This window comes from Macaca mulatta, chromosome 14 (genome assembly GCF_049350105.2).
Source record: "Macaca mulatta isolate MMU2019108-1 chromosome 14, T2T-MMU8v2.0, whole genome shotgun sequence".
In the NCBI taxonomy this organism is placed as follows: domain Eukaryota; kingdom Metazoa; phylum Chordata; class Mammalia; order Primates; family Cercopithecidae; genus Macaca; species Macaca mulatta.
In genome coordinates this window covers 10,791,049-10,803,645 of record NC_133419.1, presented here as the reverse complement: position 1 = coordinate 10,803,645, position 12,597 = coordinate 10,791,049, and the positions used below count along the sequence as shown (strand labels likewise).

The 12,597-nt window shown below is 41.4% G+C and overlaps 2 protein-coding genes and 1 pseudogene across 7 annotated transcripts in view; 2 read left to right on the top strand and 1 right to left on the bottom strand.

Annotated features, from left to right (window-relative positions):
* Positions 1 to 2,812: 2,812 nt before the first annotated feature.
* Positions 2,813 to 12,597, bottom strand: part of ATL3 (atlastin GTPase 3) — a 49,918-nt gene continuing 40,133 nt past the window's right edge. For all 6 annotated transcript variants that reach the window (XM_028833324.2, XM_077962531.1, XM_077962528.1 and 3 more), the window contains 3 exons: positions 11,684 to 11,755; positions 9,717 to 10,148; positions 2,813 to 8,089 (listed from right to left, as the gene is read on the bottom strand). In XM_028833324.2, the coding sequence (XP_028689157.1) occupies positions 8,003 to 8,089; positions 9,717 to 10,148; positions 11,684 to 11,755 (591 nt within the window). In that variant the 3' untranslated portion in view covers positions 2,813 to 8,002. The remainder of the gene's footprint in view (positions 8,090 to 9,716; positions 10,149 to 11,683; positions 11,756 to 12,597) is intronic.
* SPINDOC (spindlin interactor and repressor of chromatin binding) overlaps positions 5,643 to 12,597 on the top strand; it is a 207,207-nt gene continuing 200,252 nt past the window's right edge. The window contains exon 1 of the mRNA XM_077961222.1: positions 5,643 to 5,647. The gene's annotated coding sequence lies outside the window, so the exon portion shown is untranslated. The remainder of the gene's footprint in view (positions 5,648 to 12,597) is intronic.
* LOC106993205 (mitochondrial inner membrane protease subunit 1 pseudogene) lies at positions 10,899 to 11,387 on the top strand (annotated as a pseudogene).

Here is a 12,597-nt window from a genome sequence, read left to right as displayed (position 1 = left end):
TGTTAACTGGAATTGGTTATCTGTAGTGGATTATTTGTTTTGGTCTGCCCAGCAGTCTCATTTGGTGACTCCGTGTGGTTCCGGTGGAGCTGTCAGTCATAGTACGTGGTCATCACTCTGACAACAGGCACCTACAACCTAGGTCTGGCTGGTTATGATGCCTCAGCCCCCAGGCTACAGTGTTGACCATGGAAGGAGCATGACTCAAGCCAAACAAATCAGAAGCCTTATCTGGGATGCAGATATACACACCTATTTTTTCACAAGTAGCTCAAAAAAAAAAAAAAAAAAAAAAAAAGCCTCTTTCCTCAGGGTACATTAAAGTGGGATGATACAAGACTGGAACTATTGGTGCCTGTCCTCCCCTGGAGCATGGAGGAAACCTATCTGCAACAGCAGATAAATAAGTCACTGATGACAGACTGGATTAAGAAAACGTGGCACTGCCGGGCGCGGTGGCTCACGCCTGTAATCCCAGCACTTCGGGAGGCCGAGGCAGGCGGATCACAAGGTCAGGAGATCAAGACCACGGTGAAACCCCGTCTCTACTAAAAATACAAACAAAAATTAGCTGGGCGTGGTGGTGGGCGCCTGTAGTCCCAGCTACTCAGGAGGCTGAGGCAGGAGAATGGCGTGAACCCAGGAAGCGGAGCTTGCAGTGAGCCGAGATCACGCCACTGCACTCCAGCCTGGGCGACAGAGCGAGACTCTGTCTCAAAAAAAAAAAAAAAGAGAACGTGGCACATATACACCATGGAATACTATGCAGCCATAAAAAAGGATGAGTTCATGTCTTTTGTAGGGACATGGATGCAGCTGGAAACCATCCTTCTCAGCAAACTATCGCAAGAACAGAAAACCAAACACCACATGTTCTCACTCATAGGTGGGAATTGAACGAGATCACTTGGACACAGGAAGGGGAACATCACACACCGGGGCCTATTGTGGGGAGTGGGGAGGGGGGATAGCATTAGGAGATATACCTAATGTAAATGACGAGTTAATGGGTGCAGCACACCAACATGGCACATGTATACATAGGTAACAAACCTGCACTTTGTGCACATGCACCCTAGAACTTAAAGTATAATAATAAAAAGAAAAAAATAGGTCACTGAACACTGAAATAAGAGCCCTGTTGACATTTGAGTTCCTCCAGTGCCTGATACCAGTTTTACCCCATATGTCCAATTACAAGAAACTTTTTCCCAGTTAACAAATTTTTCCTTCTTTGATTAAGCTAATTAGAGTTGGACTTGTCTTTTGCAAAGTGATATACGATAATCAAAAGCAAGAATGTCAATGCGCCAAAGACAAGCCAGCTTGCTTAACTGCTCCCCATCCATACAGGACTGCATTCCTCACCCTGGTCTTTCCTTCTCCCCAGTTTACGCTGATGAGAGCGTCTACCCTGATGGTGGCACCCAAGTCCTGAATCTTTGTTTTCATCATACTCTTCACATCATCAGCCTTGAGTTTGCCCCTTCCCTACTAAACTGTGATGAACTCAAGGGCAGCACCTGACATACGGTAACAACCAGGGATGGATGGGTTGGTTGGATGGAGAAATGCTGTTGATCCCACCCAGTGTTTCCAACTAGGGAAGAAATCTTTTTACTGTAGGGCTAAATGGGGTATGTCTAGCTATTTGTCATATTTGAGAAATTCAATTCAATCTCCCCACTGTGTCCAAGGTCATCAGTGAAAGAGAAAGCTTTCAGCAGAGATTTAGGTTCCCTGGCCCCACCCCCAAAGAGAAACTATTTAATCAGCTGGCTCCAGATGGGGCAACTAAATGAAAGTGCTACAAATTCAGAGGTCTTCACAAGTCCATGTTACTGTAAATAACATTTGCACTTATTTTTTGAGAGACAGGGTCTTGCTGTTGCCCAGGCTGCCGTTCAGCCTCGAACTCCTGGGCTCATGTGATTATCCTGCCTCAGCCTCCAGAGTAGCTATGACTACAGGTGCGCACCATCATGCCTGGCTTTTTTTTTTTTCCTTCAGAGACAGGGGTGGAAGGTGTCTCCATATGTTGCCCAAGTTGGTCTCAAACTCTTAGGCTCAAGTGATCATCCTGCCTCAGCCTCCAGAGAAGCTAGGACTACAGGTGGGCACCACTATGCCTCGCTAATCTATTTTGTAGAGACAGAGGTGGAAAGTGTCTCCATATATTGCCCAAGTTGGTCTCAATTTCCTAGGCTCAAGCATTTCTCCCACCTCAGCCTCCCAAAGTGCTATGATTATAGGAGTGAGCCACCACACCTGGCCCTTGTGCTCACTTTTTTTTTTTTTTTTTTTTTTTGAGATGGAGTCTCGCTCTGTCGCCCAGGCTGGAGTGCAGTGGCCGGATCTCAGCTCACTGCAAGCTCCACCTCCCGGGTTCACGCCATTCTCCTGCCTCAGCCTCCCGAGTAGCTGGGACTACAGGCGCCCGCCACCTCGCCCGGCTAGTTTTTTGTATTTTTTAGTAGAGACGGGGTTTCACCGTGTTAGCCAGGATGGTCTTGATCTTGTGACCTCGTGATCCGCCCGTCTCGGCCTCCCAAAGTGCTGGGATTACAGGCTTGAGCCACCGCGCCCGGCCCTTGTCCTCACTTTTAAGCAACCCCGCCAACAACAGCCTTCTCCAGGACTATGCTAGTAAGATACTAGTTCAGTATCGTTTTGTAGGACAGAGAAAGCTTACTCAAACCACATTGCCACTATCCCGTCAGAAGTCTTACTCACTTTGCCAAGCCAAACTCTATTTCACATAACCTCCCATATTAAAAAAAAAAAAAAAAAGAGAAAGAAAACACAGATAACATGGTGTTGTGATCTTTATTCCATTAAATGATCTTACAAATTGGAGTAAAACAGAAACATGCTTTTAATATACTAATAGCATAATCTCATCTCATTGCACTTTTTAAAAACTATATTAAATTTCAAAGCCACTCAAAGGCAAGGGTCTAGCAGAAAGTACTTTTAACAAATCATTTTTTTAAATAAAAAAGAAACCTGAGGAAAATTTATGTATGTACAAGATTAGTATTAACTCCTTTAAGGCTTACATCCATGACAGCATGTATCTAATTAGAAAGCTTTGGGAATCAATGCTACCTTCCCTTGCTCATAAAAACACTATATTTAAACTTTAGTCCTGGCACACAAAATTCCTCTCCAAAGAAAAATGTCTTTCAAAAAACCCTTCTGTCCCTAGATCTGTTTTGCAAAGCTTCTGATATGGGGTACTTAGGTCGCTAATGACAGAAATTAGGATCTTGTCTTCCTTCTTGTTCATTATTTTTATTTGTGGCTTAATGTTTCACCTGTATGTGAAAGATTTGGGGATTGAAGTCACAGTGCTGAATTTTACTTTTTAAAAGAAAAACTATGAAAAAGTGCTTTTAAAAAAACCCTAGTTACATCTGTTAGAAAATAGGATACTTGTACATTCGTTTTTCAGAGAAGGCACTATGACAATGGAGAAAAACAGCTTTAAGGAGCTTAATCCTCTGAATTAAAGGCATCCTTACTACTTCTAAACACATAAAACGCCTGGGACTGTACTGGCAAGAGACCACCTATTCTAAACCTCAGGTACAAAGTGTCCACTTGCCTCCAGACAACACAGAATTGTACTTTCTCCTTGGTACTTCCCATTCGATGAAGCAGTCTCTCTCTGTGGGCTCTGAACCACTATTTATAAAAGTGATGACTCCAGGACCACAGCCCATACCACCTGAGGCAATCCCTGGGTACGAAGCTGGGAATCTGAACTTTTTAAACAAGCCTGCTAGGTAAGTCTTATGCACTCCAAGGTAGATGAGAACCACTACCCAAAACATAGCTACAACAGTACTTACAACATAAGAAAAGTGATTTGACTGCAAATATTCTTTTACAATGGGCTTCTTGTCATTTTTAAAAATTAATCACACAAATAGTTTGTACTTTCATAACTGAAGCTTATCTTCATTCTGCCCTTATCCCTTGACTAGAATTGTTAGATCAAAAATGTGTAAGCCAGAATGACACAGCCATGTTGACAACTTGAGATGGAACATCAAATCATCCTAAATTACATTTCAATAGTTCTAGGAAAGAAAAAAGTTCTATGAAGACTTCCATGTAAGTTACATCATTTTTTAAAAGAACCTAGGAAAAAAATTAAAACTGTTTTATTGCTTTTACATGGACTTGACTCAACCTACTTAATTTTGCTATAACTCATACATACTTATCCAAACTCACCCTATCCAAGGCACCATTTTACAAGCCAGGTAGAACACTGTGTGTGATCCACTAATGAAACTGATCACCAGTACAAGGCAGTATAATGTGTCTGTTTGACCAAAGCGCTTTACTTCATGTAAGAGAAAAAATAAAGCAAAACAAGCCCAGGTTCCAGGGGCTCACGCCTGTAATCCCAGCACTTTGGAAGGCCAAGGCAGGCAGATTACCCGAGGAGTTGAGACCAGCCTGGTCAACATGGTGAAGCCCTGTCTCTACTAAAAATACGAAAATAAGCCGGGTGTGGTGGCACATGCCTGTAACCCCAGCTACTTGGGAGGCTGAGGCAGAAGAATCACTTGAACCCAGGAGGCGGAGGTTGTAGTGAGACAAGACCACACCACTGCACTTCAGCCTGGGCGACAGTACAAGAGTCCATCTCAAAAAAATAAAATAAATAAAGCGAAACACAGGCAATTTTACCAAGTATAAAAGAGGTGTTAAAACATAAACTTCCACAGAACATTTCTTGTTATACTATGAAAATCAGGCATGACTCAGCTGGGCGGGGTGGCTCACGCCTGTAATCTCAACACTTTGGGAGGCTGAGTGGGGTGGATCACCTGAAGTCAGGAGTTTGAGACCAGCCTGATCAACATGGCAAAACCCCACCTCTAGTAAAAATACAAAAATTAGCCAGGCGTGGTGGCGTACATCTGTAGTCCCAGCTACTCAGGAAGCTGAGACAGGAGAATCGCTTGAGCCCGGGAGGTGGAGGTTGCAGTGAGGCGAGACCGCACCACTGCATTCCAACCTGGGCGACAGAGCGAGACCTCTGTCTCAAAAACTAAAATGAAATAAGATAAAATAAGGCATGACTCTGAAAGTGTTTTATCATACGCAGTAGTTTCATTTTATCTACGAGTCAATCTTACAGAAAGATTTCTCAATGAAAGAATGAAAACTCTGATTCTACCATTTGTACTATAAGCAGCTCACTGAAATTATTTTTTCAAATTATCAACATTTATCCTGAAATATTTTAATAGAAAATTTTGGAAGCCTCCTTTTATATATTCATAGGAATGAGTTCCATATATTGTTACGATTGTGTAAAATTAAAAATGACTGCATGGAAAGTGGTAGAGCAACAGACACAACACAAACACACAGTCTGAGCATCTGAACCACAAGTAAAAGGTGAAAGAAGTAAAAGACATTATTTGTAACCTGGTTATAAATCTCCCCAGGATGATTTATAGCCAGCAATGATAATGCATCTTTCATTGAAAAAGCTGATATAAAATCATCAATTTACTGTTGAGAGAAAAGAGGCCAAAGAAAACTCTTAAGAACCCTCACTGACAAAACTTTATAAACAATTTCCAGAAGCAGAAGAAGAAGAAAAAAAAAAAGGTGAGGGGGACTTCATCTGGATAATTAAACCAAGGTTTCTTTATAAGACCAAAACAGAAATGGTGAATTTAAATAGTAACTGATCTTAAGATTTCATTAAATCACAGATTATCACTTTTTTAAAAGTGACCTAATACTTTAGTATGAGTTTTCGACACATCACCCCTTCTTACCATTAAATTTTTTGACAGTTATTCTGAAATCTATAAATTTACTTATAGAATGTATTAAAAGCTAAGTATCTCAATATTTACAGAGTCTGCTAATAGGTATGAACTTTCAGAGAGATAAGAGGTCACCTGAAAATGCACCAACATTTCAGAAGCAAGCTTTCAAGTTAACAGTCAAAGCTTGGCATCACTGATAAATGCAAGTAAACAAGCTGGCATTTTTCTAAAGTGTAACAGCAAGTGAATAAAATAGCAAGAACTATTTGCAAGATGGCATATAAATATGAGACATAGTATGCTGGGAATTTAGGACTTATAGAAATACTTCAGTGGTAAAATGTCAAAAGAAAATTATTTGATAAAGAAATTACAAGCAAAAAGGGACTTTCTTTTTTTCTACCTTCCATTCATACTTAATGTATATAAAGTTTACACTCAGATCTTACCTTCATCTATATAAAATTTACACTCTTACCTCCCTCCCATAACAAAAGTTAAATTATCTTAGAAATTAAGGCTTATATACCTGAATGTTTATATAAATACTTGCAGGCAAGTTTTAAGTTTTAAAATCCACAATAATTCCAAAAGGAAAAGCAACTAACAGATAAAACTTTATCTCCTAATCAAGGTAAACAGAAAAAAAGAACTCTTAGATACTTCTAGATATTGTTTATATTTGGGTAGGACTTTGCTCCTTGCTAAGCCAACGCTATCTTAAAGCTACCAGACTAGCCAAAGTAAAATTAAATAGATAATTCACTAAATAAAATGGGTTAATTTTAGCTTCATTATTAAGAACATCAGACAGGGCAGAGAATGCAAATTAACATTCTGAGGAAAGACCTTAAATCAGGTTATTTATTAATTGCTGCTAAGCCACATGAATTATGAAATTAGACATCAATTAAAGGCAGTAATATTTGGTAATATCTTCCCTCTAATCTTTAATAAAGTTCTGTTCTTATGCAGAACTCTCAAAAACAAATCCCCTCAAATGACAATTACAAGACTTGTGTATAACATACATACATATGTAAACCTACAGTGAACCTGACCAAGGCACAAGTTCAAGTGACTTATCAGAGGTCACATGGTTCATTTAAACTTAGCTTTTTTCTTAAAGTATCTATCTCATTCCTTTTATTATGAGCCACCCTGGCTTTTCAAGGCACGTTTGCCTCTTTTTCTAGAAAGAAGCTATAGGGACCAAAAAAAAAATAGAGCAAATTGCAACAAAACTGTCAATCTACTGGGTAAAAACCTCACATTTCAGAGTATGGTATATTTAAATGTGACACGATTTTTCCACAATAGGCAATAGGATTCCCTATTGTAAATTTTTTAAAAGTGTAATGACATCATTTTCAGTTAGTCTTTAGTTCTGAAGTTTCTCCAAGTTTTGTAAACTTTTAAAAAAGGAATCCTTCTTGGCTGGGCACGGTGGCTCACGCCTGTAATTCCAGCACTTTAGGAGGCGAAGGCGGGTGGATCACAAGGTCAAGAGATGGAGACCATCCTGGCCAATATGGTGAAACCCCGTCTCTACTAAAAATACAAAAAAATTAGCTGGGCATAGTGGCATATACCTGTAGTCCCAGCTACTAGGGAGGCTGAGGCAGGAGAATTGCTTGAACCCGGCAGGTGGAGGTTGCAGTGAGCCAAGATTACACCACTGCACTCAAGCCTGGTGAAAGAGTGAGACTCCAACTCAAGAAAAAAAAGAAAAGAAAAAAGGAATCCTTCTCAAAAGAGTAAAGTATAAAAGAAATGACAAGTTTCACCCCAAAAATGGCATCTTTCATGAGGTTATCCTCCAACCCCTCCCCATCGTGTCTGCAAAATCAGGGAATCAATCTTAAAAGGCACTAAGTGGCACATAAAGAACTTAAAAGCTGCATTTCCATTTTCCTCTCGCTTCCTCCTCCATAAAGTGCACAAAGCAGAGTAATATGAAAATAGACACAGGCTTGCATCTATAACAGCAAGGAAAAGAAATGCTTCCAAGAGAAATGGAAGTGTGTTTAATAATCAGAAACCACAGGAGAGGTCTGCTCATTTATTACAGGGCCATGTTTTAGCTCTTCCTGGATGGTCTCAGATCTGCCATTCCTCTAGATATGAACCTGTGGCCGTGGCAGAAACCCAGAAATCAGTAGGGGTTCGTTTTTTTGTTTGATCTTCATGTTAAGATGCTATTGAGCTTTTTTAACCTGGGGTGGTCTTCCAACAACTGCATCCCTCACGGTGGCCTGAGTGGAATTACCGATATGAGAAGAAGCCTGCAAAAGTCCATTTATTCAACATGTAAGTTAATAAAATACAACACAGCAACAAGAAAGTAAGTCCTTAACCTTTCAAAAACCTGTCTCCATCATCAGCAAGTTACAGAAAGCACTGTAATGAAAATGCAGGGATACAGGGAAGCTGTGGCAGGAACTAACTCCCAAGAGAGCCAGGGGAACATCTGCTCTGTGGCTGGGGTAGGATAGGCAGCTCCTGTGGCTTCACAAGCTGCTAACCCAACTAATCTGTTCATGTTACTCAGAAAAACAAATGTATCATCTCAAAGATGTACAAAATTTGACCATGTCAATGTCCAAGAGCTACTGGGTTAGTCGGGTGTGGTGGCACTCGCCTGTAACACCAGCTGCTTGGGAGGCTCACTTGAGGCGGGAGGATCACTTGAGCCCAGGAGTTTTAAGTTACAGTGAGCTAAGATACCAGCCTGGGTGACAGAGCAAGACCTCGTCTCCAAAAAGAATTTTATAAATAAATAAACAAGCAACCCAATAAGTAAATAAGCAAGTCACTGGCTTTTGGAAGATTTTTAAATAAAAAGAGATACCATCCCTTTCCTAATCCAGTAGGACTCAAAACCGAACATTTTTCGTTAAGTTCATAATTTTTTCAAAGCTCTTGATTTTCAGTGAAATAAATCTGGGGGCGGGTGAGAAGGGAGAATCACATAAAAATTATGTCTGAAGAGTATGTAATTAGAAGTTGCCGGCCAGGTATGATAGCGCATGCCTATAATCTAGCACTTTGGGAGGCCGAGGCGGGTGGATCACCTGAGGTCAGGAGTTCAATACCAGCCTAGCTAACACGGCAAAATGCTATCTCTACTAAAAAATACATAAAAATTAGCTGGGTGTGATGTCGGGCACCTATAATCCCAGCTATTCTTCGGAGGCTGAGGCAAGAGAATCTCTTGAACCCAGTGGGCAGAGGTTGCAGTGAGCCATGATCACACCATTTCACTCCAGCCTGGGCAAAAGTGTAAAACTCTGCCTCAGGAAAAAAAAAAAAAAAAAGTTGCCAAAGGGAAACACAATCAGTATGTCTAAGTTGCAATGTTTTTGCATTAAAGGGCTATTTCTCGGCCGGGCGCGGTGGCTCACACCTGTAATCCCAGCACTTTGGGAGGCCAAGGCAGGCGGATCATGAGGTCAGGAGTTCGAGACCAGCCTGGTCAACATGGTGAAACCCTGTCTCTATTAAAAATACAAAAACTAGCGGGCCGTGGTGGCACACACCTGTAGTCTCAGCTACTTGGGAGGCTGAGGCAAGAGAATCGCTTGAACCTGGGAGGCTGACATTGCAGTGAGCCAGGATCATGCCATTGGACTCCAGCCTGGGCAAGAGAACAGAGCGAGACTTTGTCTCAGAAAAAAAAAAAAAAAAAGAAGGTTGGGGGGGCCTTTTTAGGCATGGAAACAAAATATTAAGAATAAATATTAATATCCTAAAGGATGATAAAACATAAAGTCTATCAGAAAACGAAGGCCAAGGGAGTGGCCATTGTCTCATGTCTTTGCTATGAAATTCTTCCAAACTAAGATATTTCACAACAGAAGCACAAATATCTGCCCATTATCAACCCTTAGGCTCTTCAGCAGCACCACTTACCTGCTCCAACACATATGCGGCACCAAAATCAATAGCTCCGCCCAGCTCACGATATTGACCAGAATACCTGATGTAGCCCCAGGTGAGGAGCGCTATTAACAGTAGTCCAACCATACAGTTGAACAACTGGGCTACAACCTCAAGACCTATGAAGCCAGTGAGGCCTGAGGCTATGTACAAAGCTACAATGCCCGTGAACAGCACTGCAGGGGTTCGGAAGGTGCTGAAGACGTTCTTGCTACCATTGTGCTTGCAGAAGTTCTCATATAATTCCTTGATTTCCTCCTCCAGCTCCTGCTGGTAACGAAAGCTGAAATCCTTCCCACCCATCTTCTTGGTCTTCTTAAAATGGTCCAGAGCAAGTTGTTTGAATTCACAGTGCTTCTCCTCTAGAATGTCTGGGGACAAATAAGGTTTCTCTCCCCCACAAACCTAGGAAGAACAAAGACACAATATGTTAAAAGATCTCTTCAAAAACAACTGCCAAATAAAACATGAAAAGATAATGAAGGGATTAGAATGTTTTAAGATGTTAACAATATATTAATAAGTTAACTTTTAAAAGATGACTAAGACCAATAAAGTCTAGTTTCACTTCCTCTGAAAAACACACTTAAAAAACCGGGTGATAATATAATTGGAAAGAGCAGTGACATTGGGCCAGGCACAGTGGCTCACGCCTGTAATCCCATCACTTTGAGAGGCTGGGGCAGGCAGATCACTTGAGGTCAGGAGTTCGAAATCAGTCTGGCCAGCATGGTGAAACTCCGTCTCTACTAAAAATACAAAAAACATTAGCCGGGCGTGATGGCAGGAACCTGTAATCCCAGCTACTCAGAAGGCTGAGGCAGGAGAACCGCTTGAACCCGGGAGGCGGAGGCTGCAGTGAGCTGAGATCGTATCACTGCACTCCAGCCAGGGTGACAGAGTGAGACTATGTCTCAAAAAAACAAAACCAAACGGTCAACTTCTGGGGGACCCAGGTGAGAAAGGCCCACCTATGTCCTGGTTGAGGGTCTTCAGGGTTCTTTGGGACCCAAGGATTCCTGAAATCATGGATCACGCACATACGCTTTGAGACATGCTTTTTTTTTTTTTTCTGGAAGCCCTGCGACTTCCCTAAAAATTGAATGAATTATAGAACAGACCTATGACCAATGGTGGCAGAGTCTACACAGAACTATGCTTCGTGGTGTTCTGGGGAAACCTTTCGACTTGCTGGCTATACTATTCAGTATGGCTGTATAGCTCACTGTGCTTTTGAATACGTTGGTGGTGTTGTCATGTGTTCTGGACCATCAGTGGAGCCTACAATTCAAAATTCAGATATTGTCTTTGAAGAAAATCTTAGTCGACATTTTTATAGTATCCAAAGAGGTGACTGCAAAAAGCCCAAGTGATCCAAAAATCAAATATTTGTAAAAGAGTAACTGGTTTGGAAGGAGACAAAATCCTCACCTCTAGTCCATCAGATTTCCTTAAAAGCCACAGTTATGCCCCAGTGGGTCATGTCTGGTCAGAAGGTGATAATCTACAGAATTCTACAGATTCCAGGTACTATGGACCTACTCCATGTGAACTAATAAGAGCACGAATCTTCTTATTTGGCCTCTGAGTGATTTTGGATTTTTATGTGCCAGCCTTAATGGCCACAGATTTTCTGATTATTAGTAAGCATTTATTCTTTTGACTTGATTACTGTCTCCTGTTCGTGTGAATTTATTACTCCCACTGAAACCATGTACTTACCAATAAACTATTTGCTATTCAAACAAAACAAAACAAAAACAAACAAAAAAAGAAATGGTAATAATTAGAAGGCCCCCGTTACCAGGACAACCTGAATATAACTTTGTTGCCTCACCACTTAAAGATACATTAAGTAGGATCAAGTTGGGCTTCTGAAGTCCGCAACAATGCCCAGACAGGTTATAGATATTTCAGAATGAGGCATATGTCCCACGTACCTCTTCCATGTTGTTATAATAAATGTCCTTGGCAGAGGCTGCAGCTGCTAAGTTGTTGGCTTCAGCAGTGGCCTTTTAAGAGAGAAAAACATGAACTATAAATCCTTCCTCTTTTAACATTCCTCCACAAATGACCTAATAAAAAATCTTCTCTATTCCCCATTCTTCCTATTTTTCTAGATTTCCATATAGTTCAACTGATGAAATAAAATACTTTCTCTGCCAAGTTTTCTACCCAAAAAAATGGTAGAAGTTCATATACATAGAAATACGTATTCTTATACATAAGAATCTTTAGCAAAAATTAAATCTCCAAAATTCAAGGAAAATATTTCATTGCATCAATTTATTTTTTAATTGTTTAAATTTAATTTTTATTTTTTTTTTTTTTTTTGAGACGGAGCCTCGCTCTGTCGCCCAGGCTGGAGTGCAGTGGCGCGATCTCGGCTCACTGCAAGCTCCACCTCCCGGGTTCACGCCATTCTCCTGCCTCAGCCTCCCGAGTAGCTAGGACTACAGGCGCCCACAACCGCGCCCGGCTAATTTTTTGTATTTTTAGTAGAGACGGGGTTTCACCGTGGTCTCGATCTCCTGACCTTGTGATCCGCCCGCCTCGGCCTCCCAAAGTGCTGGGATTACAGGCGTGAGCCACCGCGCCCGGCCTAAATTTTATTTTTTTGAGACAGAGTCTCACTCTGTCACCCAGGCTGGAGTTCACTGGTGATCTCAGCACACGGCAACCTTCATCTCCTGAATGCAAGCCATCCTCCCGCCACTGCGTGCCACCACGCTTGGCTAACTTTTGAAGTTTTTGTTTTGCACAGCTAGAGTCTCCCTATATTGCCCAAGTTGATCTTGAACGCCCAGGCTCAAGTGATCTGCCCACCTCAGCCTCCCAAAGCACTGGGATTACA